General features: G+C 40.5%; 1 protein-coding gene across 1 annotated transcript; it reads right to left on the reverse strand.

Moving 5' to 3' along the window:
• Nucleotides 1-6,845: 6,845 nt before the first annotated feature.
• Nucleotides 6,846-7,928, reverse strand: LOC113782432. Its single transcript, XM_027328322.1, has 2 exons — nucleotides 7,742-7,928; nucleotides 6,846-7,624 (listed from the first exon to the last, which is right to left on the reverse strand). The coding sequence occupies exons 1-2, from the start codon at nucleotides 7,926-7,928 to the stop codon at nucleotides 6,846-6,848; spliced, it is 966 nt and encodes a 321-aa protein (XP_027184123.1).
• Between the last annotated feature and the right edge of the window lie 3,710 nt (nucleotides 7,929-11,638).

Raw genomic sequence — 11,638 nt, forward strand, 5'->3', positions numbered from 1 at the left:
CAAAACCTGTAGTAGTCAATGTTTTTAAAACCGGACCGTTAATTGAACCGGTGAAGTGAAAGGGTCGAGGTTCAATCGGTCGGACCGGTTCAACCTCGGTTCAATAAATTTTTTAAAAAATAATTTATATAAATATATATATGCACAAAATAAGACATGTAATGGATAATTTAATACTTTATATGATGAAAAGTTTACTATTTTCGAATAACTTGGATTTTTAAAAATAATTTTTTTAAATTATAAGTTAAAAACAAATAAATTTTATCTCAATTTCAATTATATCTACCAAAAAAATCTTAAATCCAATCAAAAAATATCACAATATTTGAAATTATACAAAATTCACGTCTAGACATTGTGAACTTAAATTTTAATTTACGTTTTGAAATTTAGATATTGCAATTTAAAAAAGGAAGTTTGGAGTTCGAAGGAAATCAAGAGAATAGAAAATAGAAATGCAAATTTGATGAGAAACAAAAAATGAGATAAAAGTGAGTGGTTGTGGCATTAAACAAATTGGGTTAAAGAAAAATAATTCTTTTTTAACTTTTTTTAATTTAATGGACAAAAATAAAATTAAAAGATGGAAGAAAACATCAATAAATTAAAAATAAAGAGGTTTGATTAAAAAATGAGTGGCAAAAGAAAAGATGAGAGAGAGAGAGAGGGAGGGAGAGAGAAAGAGAAAGAGTTGAAGATTTAAAAAAAAAAGAGCCATGAGAGGATGAGATTTTATAAGGAAAATGAAACAAAAGAAATATAAGTGTTTGTTTTATATAAATAAGTTATCAAAAAAAACTAATAAGATATGATGGTGCAACGGTTACTACATTGGTCTTCTATTACAAAAGTCTTGAGTTCAAATCTTGATAACTGCATTTTGCAAAAAAAAAAAAAAAAAACTTGAAAACCGGAAATGACCGGTTCAAATCCGGTTCGGCGGTTTTCACAGTCTGACCGGTTTCTTGGCAAAGTCAAACCTAGCATTGAACCGGACCGGTGCCATGGCCGGTTCGCGGTTCAACCGGTCGAACCGGCCGGTCCGGTCCGATTTTCAAAACACTGGTAGTAGTGGAAGTCCAAGTCGAACCCACAGGGATAGTTGAAACTTTCGATTTCCTTTGTTAAAATAGTAAATAGTAAATAGGGATAACTAAAAGTACCACTAAAACTAAAACAATAAAAATAGAAGACAAAATTAATAGATAACGAGCTAAACCTAAAACTACCACTAGAATTAAAACTACTGCCTCTAGAACTAAAACAATAAAAATAGAAGATAAAATTAATAGATAACGAGCCAAACCTAAAACTACCGCAAGAACTAAAACTACCACCTCTAGAATTGATACAATAAAAATAGAAGATAAAATTAATAGATAATGAGCCAAACCAAGGACATGAAGATCTTTATTCCGATTGATCATCAACTCCTAAAGATTCAACCTTTAATCAACTATTTGGCCTAAGTTAGCCAGGACGCCAATAATAACACGCAGATTCTCTGAATTCAACAATAAGAATGACGCACTCAAATTGTATTCTTGTTATTAGACAATCCAGATATTGATGCAATTCCGATTACTCTAATAATAGCATTAAGAACCAAGAATCAGTCAAAGATGACAATAACCTGTGATGCATGCAGTTATTTAATCAACACCATAATCCGCCTTAAGGGTTCACAAAAGGGGACAACCAATTGTTACCCTTATTTTCCACATAGAAATACCAACACATGACAATAACGGATCAAGATTAGTATTTTGACATGAAGAATACATGTAGAGAAAATAATTGACCACTTACTCTTTTTTTTTTTCGGTACAAAGGAGGGCGTCAGCCCGTTATAATTTAACTAGACGAGGAATTGCCACTCCACAAACATCACGGCCCAGAAGTGTTCGTAAAGCTTGTGGGGGCTCCTGGAAAATAGTCATCCCCGGCGGTAAACCCTTTCCTAGCTTGGCTAAGTAATCTGCACAACAGTTTCCTTCACGCCACGAGTGTTCCAAATAGCATTCCCAATCATAGCCTAGCAACTCTCGGATTCCCGCAACCATGTTCCAATATGGACTCTCATCAAATGCATTTTTAATCAATGTCAATGCTACCTGCGCGTCTGACTCAATAACCACCCTCCTATACCCGTGCTCCCACACTAGTCTCAGACCCAACAGAATCGCCCAAAGCTCAGCTGCTACATTACTTGCACGCCCCACATTTGCACTAAATCCCAGAAGCCAACATCCTTGCTCATTCCTTATGAGACCTCCGGCACTTGATTCACCTGGATTTCTCGTGGATGCGCCATCAACATTGAGTTTAACCCAACCCAGTGGCGGTTTCCTCCAGCTGATGAACTGCATTTGTCGTCCGCCCATCAATTTGCGGCCAGCATGTAGCTCTTGTACTAACAGTGATTGCTGTAAAAGAGTCTCAGGCCGAACTCTGACCTTGCTCCACACACCCTGATGCGTAACTTCATTTCGTGCAGACCACGCCCAGTAAACCACTTGCTGGAATAACATAGGCCAGTACAATTCCTTCATCCTTCCAATGTCTGTTTGCCCAATATTCCAATCAACCCACTGGGTTAGAGATTTACTATTAAAAGTTTGCCACTGCAGAGGATGGACTAGCTTCCTCCAGACGCCACTAATCCATTGACAGTCCCTTAGCGCGTGGAGAGTAGTCTCCCGTCTCGATTTGCATAAATCACAGAGCCCAGTGGCATGCATATGCCTGGCTTGTTTCTTTGAGTTGGTAAGGAGTTTTTTATGTCTCGCAACCCAAAGGAAAAATTGCCATCTACTAGGCCCCTTCAATTTCCACAACTTATCCCAATTAGTATCCATTTGGTCACTAGCATCCTGTCCCCCATCTAACTCATAAGCAGATGCCGTTGTAAAGTTTCCATTCGCTGTCAGACCCCATGATAATCTATCCTCATTCCCAACACCTCCATAAACTTGAACTGCTTGTATGGCTTCCAATTGGTCCTGCTGCAGATAGGTCCTAAGGGAGTTCCAGTCCCATCCTGTTCTCGTCCAGTAATCACTCACAACCTTCTGGACCTCGCCTTGCGGAAGCTCAGTCAAAATGTGCTTGACTAAAGGCTCTTGAGTTATCCAACAATCCAGCCAGAAGTGTATCCTCTTACCATTCCCTAGCCTCCATTTGAGTCCTTTGTGTAACAATTTAGCCCCTTCCAATAGGCTCCGCCAAGTATGTGATTGTACACTTCTACCTTTGAGCGGGAGCTCTTTTCCGCTGCAGACACCGTACTTTCCCCTCAATACCTGAGCCCATATAGCATCTGGTTGATTTAAAAATCTCCAACAAGTTTTTGCAAGCATTACTCTATTAACACTCTTCAACTTTCGAACTCCCAGCCCCCCTCTATTCTTGGGCTGCGTAAGAGTATTCCAATTAATCAGATGCATTCTCCTTTTCTCGCTTTCTCCCCAGATGAAATTCCTAATCCATTTCTCAATGTCTGCAATAACTGTAGCCGGTAACAAAGAAGTTTGCATAGCGTATATCGGTATGGACGATATAACCGACTTCACCAAGAGAGTGCGGCCTGCATAGGAGAGGCACCTGCTCTTCCAACCCTGCAGCCTCGTATGAACCTTTTCCAAAATTTCACCATATGTACTCCGGTTTACTTTAGCGTGTAGTAGCGGCATTCCAAGGTATTTACCTAGATTAGCGGTTAAGCCCACTCCTGTTCTATCGCTGATTTGTTCTGCCAATTCCCTGTGTACATTCTTTGAGCAAAAAAGTCGGGATTTTTCAATGCTTACCGTTTGTCCAGACAAGTCACAAAATTTTCCCAAAAACCCCTGTAACACCCCAGCTTGTTGCAGGCTTGCTTCAGTGAACAGTATAAAATCATCTGCGAAAAAAAGATGGGATATTGCTGGACCTCCTCTGGACGTCTTGATCGGTTTCCAAGCCCCCTTCGTAACCTCCCTGCTGATCAGGTGCCCCAACCTTTCCATGCAGAGGACAAACAGATATGGTGAGAGGGGGTCCCCTTGGCGGAGCCCTCTTGCTGGTGTGAAAGGTGCAAGGCGTTCTCCATTCCATAAAACTTCCATGCTTGATGCTTGCACACAGCTCATGATTAGAGAAACAAGGCTCGGAGGGAAGTTCACCATCTCCGAGGTTCCTTTCAAAAACTGCCAACTCAGACGATCATAGGCTTTCTCTAAATCAACTTTTACTGCCATATAACCTTTCCTCCCTTGCTTCCGTCTCATATTATGGATAATCTCCTGTGCAATAATTATATTATCACTAATTTGTCTTCCTGGGATAAAGCTACTTTGATTTGGGGCCACCAACTCCGCCATCAGAGGACGAATCCTCTTTACCAAGATCTTTGTCACCACTTTGTAAGAAACATTACAGAGAGATATAGGTCTAAACTGAGTGATGCTCGTTGGGTTTGCTACTTTTGGGATTAGGGAAATCAGAGTGCCATTTACCTCCGTCGGCATTTTTCTATTCTGAAAGGTTTTCGTAACAAAGTCCACCATACTGGCCCCTACTAGGTGCCAAAAGCTATGATAAAAACCTGCACATATCCCATCAGGTCCTGGGGCTTTGCAGGCTTTGATGCTGAACACCGCATCCTTGACTTCCCCTAGAGTTACCATCCTACCCAATGCTTGTAACCTCCTCTCGTCAATACATGGAAATCCATTGGGGTCATACAAACCGCCCTGAGCTGGTATGGACTCTTCAGCATACAACTTCCGGAAATAATCCCTTACTATAGTAACTAGACTTGGCTTATCACTATGCCATTGTCCAGCGCTGTCTTGTAGACTAGATATCCTATTCCGATTCCTACGTATTATTGTCGTAGTATAAAAAAACTTGGTGTTCCTGTCCCCATATTGGAGCCAATTCACCCTAGACTTTTGATACCAAAGGGTCTCTTCCTGTTCCAAGATAGTGTGAAACTCCTTCAGTAGTTTTCTTTCCAACTTCTCCAGTTTCCTATCCGGAAGCTGTGCAAGTCTTTTTTGCACTCCCTCAAGACGGGCCATACATCTCCTTTTCCTGTGGTAAATATTGCCAAATGTAGTCTTATTCCACTCTTGCAAGTCCACCATCAACTTTTGATTCTTGTGCCAAATGCTCATTTGATTGACATTCGAGCTCTGATCGACAACCTCTGCCAACTTTGGGTGTGTGAGCCACGCTAATTCGAAACGAACGGGTCTGTGACGCCCAGAATTAGTGCCAACCCCCTGCGTATCCAACAACATTGGGTGGTGATCCGAGTGGGTACGAGCCAAGTGCTTGACATTTGCCTCTGGGAACTCTATTCTCCATTCCGAGTTACACATATTTCTATCCAGTCTCTTCCTCACATTCGCTGTGCCCTTCATTCCATTACTCCAGGTTAGCGCCGGCCCATTGAACCCCAAGTCTATCAGCCCACAGTTTTGCACACAATCCACTAAGGATAATTGGCCGGATAGCGAAAAAGGCTTACCACCTAATTTTTCTTCACTAGATAGAATCTCATTCAAGTCCCCAGTGATCAACCACGGGAACCGAATTTGACTTCCCAGTTGGATAATATATTCCCAAAGTCTCTTTCGCAAGGCTTTCTCTGGGGATGCGTACACCGCTGAGAGCAACCACTCTTTATCATTGTGTTTAACGATCGCATTTAGGATCTGCCTATTTTCAGAAATAATCTCCACATCCACCACATAAGGGTCCCAGAGGAGGCAAATTCCCCCTGAGAAACCCAGAGCCTCCACACATGCCCGCTCCGTAAGGCGCGACCTCCTATTTATTCTATCAGCACGAAAACTAGGAGTTCTTGTTTCTACCAACACAAGAGCATCCGGATCATAAACCTGCATAATCGTCCTTAAGTTCTTCCTAAACTCATTATTCGCAGCACCCCTACAATTCCAACTTAGGATCTTCATTTAAGGAATATAGAAGGATGAGATGGCTACCTACTGTTTCCTGACTACCGCTGCAACGGCTTCCCCCTCTATCCTCCCCCCTTGCGGGATTTCACTAAGCCTTTGTGTGTGAATTTCTGGCTCTATGCAAGATGTCCCAACGCCAGTGTCCCGATTTCCCCTTCAGGCCTTCCCTCTATCATCTGTAGCTCCCAATTCCCTCTCGGTTCAAGTTCCTCTACGCCTACCTCCTCCCACTGACCACCCCTCCTGTAGTCATTTTGTGGTTCAGCATTAGCAAGTGGGTTATGCACCCACAGTGGCGGATGGACGTCCTGGCCCACCTGTGAGGCCGCCTGTACATCCTGTGACCTTCTCTCCTGTGGCTGTCTTGGTTTGACGGCACCCCCTGATGTACCCCGTAATCCACCAATTTTGACTGGACTCATAACCTTCTTGCTGAGTCTAATCCCTTGAGACCCCTGCTCCTTCCCCTTTTTCCGTTCTCTCCCCTTTGTTGAGTCTGCAGGTGTGCTTGGTTGCTTGCCTTTCTGTCCCACCTTGAAAATCATTTCCTGTGGTGGACCTGCAATGCTGCGAATCTTTTCCCATAATATTTCCCTGGAGTCTCTAGTTCCCCCCCGGGTCTCCTCCAAACTTTCGTCCTCAAGCACGGCAAATCTTGACCCGTAATCCACCGTAAGCCCATCTAATTGTTTATCCTTCTCCCCACTCTCCCGCACATGTCTCCCCTTCCGCGTAGTTACTTCGACCCAGGCCTGCTCTAGCTGAATGTCTTTGACTCCTGAAGGTCCTGGCATATCCACTCTCCCCGACCCTTTCTTTAGTACCCCCTTCTGGTTATGGGCGTGATACATATTTCCTTGTTGAACTCGTTTATCATACCGCTGTCTTCTTGAACCATGGTCCAAAAGGTTGATTTTCTGTCCCCTCATTCTCTTTCTCCTTACTAGCATACTCTGGTCCCCTCGTAACTGCTTCCTCTCCTGGTTCCAGCCCCTGGTTCTTAGATTTACAGTGTTCCGCTATGTGGCCATATTGCCCACAATTAAAGCAGATTTGGTGTAGCCCCTCATATTCAATCCTTTGGAGATCTTGATTTACCCATATGAATGGAGTTAAGGGTTTCTTCAAATCAACTTCAACGTAAATTCTAGCAAATTTCCCTCTCTCAGCAGTCAACGTGCGCTGATCTACTTTAATTGCCTTACCGACGCAGTTTCCCACTGCCATTAAAAACTTTTCTATATAGTATTCAACTGGGAGTCCTGGTTGTCTGACCCAAACCATGGTGGATGTAATATCAGCCTTCTCTGCCCGAAAGTCCGGCCTCCACTTGGTAACGGTTATGTAGTGTCCCTGAACCATCCACGGTCCTCCATCCAACGTTTTATGGTAATCTTCCTTCGCTCGAAACCGAACTACGTAGAAGCCCCGTTCCAAATCTGTGATTTCAAAATCCTGGCTTAGTTGCCACAGCTCCTTCAATTTCTGCTCTAGGGTCCAAAACCCTACAGTTTTCCCCAAAACTTTCAGGATAAGCCCCCTACTCCATGGCTTCCACATTTGTCGAATTTCCTCTGCAGCCACAATAGGCTTAGGGAATCGTGAAGTATTGTTCGCATTATCCATCCCTTCACAAGCCTCTGTCTCCATATCTGCCAAAAACTCAAGATCCTCATCTTCCCCATCGTAGATCGGCGGTTTCTCCCCCCCAAACCGCAGCGTATCAATGAATGACTGTTTCCCCTATGCTCCCGCGATGGCAGGAGTACCTTGGCTTCGAGAAAGACTAAAATCCTCTCCATTATCTTGAGGGCTCAGATTAGGGACAAACTCCCCAGTAGCGAGTCTTTTAAATTTTTTGGGATCTCTGCGTGTAGAGGAATCCACCCCTTGAGGCAGAGGCAGATTAGGATCAAGGTTCTCTTGACGCCTAGCGCCGCCAGAGCATTCTCCCATTTTTTATGATTTACTGCTTTGACCACTTACTCTACTATACATGCATCAACATAGAATAAAATCAAGAAAACACAGATAGCAAATTAAAGATTGGAAAGATCAAACCCACCTTCACAATCATTGGAATAAATACTTCAATTCTTGGCTTGAATAGAGAACTAGTAGATATTATTGCTTTTAAGAGAGAAATAGAGCTGTTCATAACCAAACTCTACTTCTACTTGTTCTAATCTACTCCTAAGAATGTAGAATATGAGAAAATAGGGGCCATAGGCCATCTCCCTGTTTGGCTCCCCTTGACGATTTCACGTATTTATATGGCCTTCTCTAGTCGGGTTTCTAGGATAGAATCAAATATATAGCCCACTTAAATTAGGAGTCATTTGTCCAGAACATGTTGGGTCTTACGTCGGGTTGTAAGACGGGCGCCCATCATAGATTAACTGATAATTTGATTGAATTTAGCCTCAAGTTCAATTGGGTATTGTGTTTGGCCCCCATTAGCTGTTGTCTTCGTGAATTTATCATTTTCCATCCAAATTGAACTCCTTTTGTATCATTTTCATTGCAAGTGCTATTTAATTTGTCTAACCATAAAACATACCTTAAGTAGCACTTTTAAAGATAAAATATGCATAAAATCATAGTGATAGAGGACTATAACAAAAGAACATTTAGAACTCATCAGGCATCTTAGGATTAACCATTAAAAATCTCTTAAAACTCTAGGCTCCATTTGGTATGCCTAATTTTAGGATGCTTTTAGATAGAGAAATTTTTTCCAAAAGCACCATCTATAGTTGGTAGCCTATTTTTAGGGTGTTTTACAAATTTTCTTTTCTAAAAATCTCTCCGTTTGGTATGTTTGTTTTTAGAATGTTTCAGAGAGAATTTTTTTCCTAAAATCCATCTGCAATAACCCTCTAGAGCACCACAAGTTTTAGAAAAATACCGAAAAGAAGTATATGTTAAAAAAAAAACTCACCACCACTGTCACCCTTCCATAACTAAAATGAGTTACAGTAAAATATTAGACAAACACCTAAAAAATACACCATCCAAATGAACAATGTGATAGATGATAGACCTAAGACTTGGCATCTTTTTTATTAGGAATTTTATCTCCAAGACTGTTAAAGATGTGATTTGTCTGTATGAGATTGAATGTCCAAAAGATTGTCATTGGAGTCCAGCACTAAGTAAAGAAAACATAATATACAAACAGAATAATGACAGTACTAATTTCGAGAAATAGAACATACACGATATGCATTGTTTAGCATGGAAGTTAGCTACACTAATACTATAACCACTCCATTTAAAAGCGTTTATAATCTGTTGTTTACTTTCAAACAATCGCAAGAGCAACGTGCAATATTTGGATGGTGAAAATTGAAGCCCAACGAGTTATTTTGAAAAAATTACACTTAACCAACGATGGTGGGATCAATATCGACAGATTACAACTCAATAACGGGAGAGTATCTAACACGTGGTTAGATTATATAACTCACATTTTAGTGAGACTTCACTTTAGGATTTTTAATTTACTAACCTTCAACCTTCATTTAGGTTATAACTCGGGATGTTTGTAGAAGCCGAGTGGTTCAATCGATTGCTCTTTGTATTTTATGGTTATGAAATAAATTAGGGGTGACCCCCTTGCCCAAGTTTGGGACCTTTTGCCAAAAAAAAAAAAAACCTTGACTACTTTACCATTAAACCAAAGTCTCGTTGGCATTAACAAGATTTCGTATGCAAGTCTTTTAGCAACGTAATATATGTTTATAACCTAATCTACACGATTAACTGTTGCATGGACTCTCTCATGTCACACCTCAAGCATTCACTAATGTAAACCGCAAACCAATCTTTAGACCTCCACGGCCTGAGGTTTTCTATTACATATTACGCAACTGCTCAAAATGATAAGTATCACACAAATAGAGATGTTTTAAAAGTTAAATTTTTATCCAGTATTGCATGGATTATGTGTTAATCAAATTAATAGTGTAATAAGAAAGCTATAACAGAAAATCCTTTGCTGTCCCAATTTTTTTTTCTCTATCCACTCCTTCTCCTTTATACAAAAAAAAAAAAAAAACTGTCAAGTGCCCTGACTATTAAAGCATCTCTCCTTCTTTATGTGCTGCGTTTCTTAACAAATTGTTAGGTAAAAAAAGTGCTTGTTTTGACTTGTTTAAACTTAAAACGAGCTGCGAAGATTATCAGGGTGATAGACATAGTTGTTGAATATATATATTTATACTATATATAAAAGAAGAGGGGAGGGGTTGGTGTAGACTTTTTGTGTCATTTTTTATAGTTCCTATTCTGTCCTCTAAATAGGGACAAAATGGTGCTGTCATCTCTCTAAAATAAACACTTACAAACACATACACACACCCCTATCTTGCAACAATTTCTTCTCCAAAAAAAAAAGAAAAACACAATTCTTCGGTCCATAATTCTAAAAAAAGCTTGCAACAAATACTAAAAAAATTAATTATTTTTTAAATATTTTTTCTTTTAGATTTGCACACATATAGGGTGTACCATTCTCACTAAATACAATATTACAAGTATTGCTGTTTGAATTGTAGCTCACTTGTTAAATGTCTTGGTTCAAACGCTTCTTTATCAAGTCTAGATATTTAATTGCACCTCAAAGTAAAAAAGAATTTTAATCAATTTACTATATCATCAATTTCTTTTATGCCAATTAATCACTTAACAAATTAATAGAGGGGCTTTACCATGAATGGATGAACTCAATTGGTGTTTGAGCATTGCTGGTTAAATTCTTTCCCCAATCAGTTGAGAAGTTGCTATTTACTGTATTTGCTAGCCACGAACAGGGTACTATATCAAAATTAGAAGTTAGCTCTAGTGCTTGTTGTGACGCCCCCACTTCTCCCTAAGGCGAACCAAAGGGTATCCGCGGAACGCCTGCCCAGCTCTCGCCAGGACTCACTACAATCCATCATTCAAAAGCTCGAAATACTTTAAGTAACTTCAATACATAATTAAAGTACTTCAAATATCTCACACTTACAATTATGTAGCTTTCAAGCTTAAATACAACCCAACGGAAAAGGGTACAATAGCCATCCGTTATAATATAACTTAAAGTTTTCAAAAGAAAACAATCTAGTACTACTCACGAGCACCCTTGGTCTCGAACCCTGTAAAAGAAATCCACAACGTGGTATGAGCTACACAGCCCAGTGAGATTCCAAGACACTCTAACAGTTCAAATAAATCAAGTAAGTTGGGCATATCATATGCATGGTTCAAGGTTACACAATGGCATGTTATCATGAGGTGATAATCATTGTACGGGTAATTTGAGACATTTATCATGGTATGAGACATTAGCATGTATAGTTCACGAGTGATTGGAGCTTATTACAGGCATAGCTCAGGATTTCATGTTGGCATTTTAGCACGAAACAATCATCATGATACCAGGTAAACATATACTGTAGGATACGGTGTTCCAGTGGAACTCTGTCGGTCATCTGCACCTTATGACTTCCGGATCCCCTCAGTTTGACTGGCCATCACCTTATCCCTCCAGTGGTAATACTCGAGTATACCGAAACGGTGTCCCAAGGTTCCAACCTACCCGACCGAGCCCAGTCCTGGCTCGAGTAGGTTAGTAACGATGAGCAGGGCCCAATTCAGCTTAGAGCTTACAACATGCACAA

This window comes from Coffea eugenioides, chromosome 9 (assembly GCF_003713205.1).
Source record: "Coffea eugenioides isolate CCC68of chromosome 9, Ceug_1.0, whole genome shotgun sequence".
Lineage (NCBI taxonomy): Eukaryota > Viridiplantae > Streptophyta > Magnoliopsida > Gentianales > Rubiaceae > Coffea > Coffea eugenioides.

Bases quoted from the DNA above. Each gene is read 5' to 3' on its own strand.
- LOC113782432 (XM_027328322.1), bottom strand. From the start codon at position 7,928: ATGGGAGAATGCTCTGGCGGCGCTAGGCGTCAAGAGAACCTTGATCCT. The intron at 7,625-7,741 runs GTACTCCTGCCA...AGTTTTTGGCAG, and splicing joins TAGTCTTTCTCGAAGCCAAG to ATATGGAGACAGAGGCTTGT.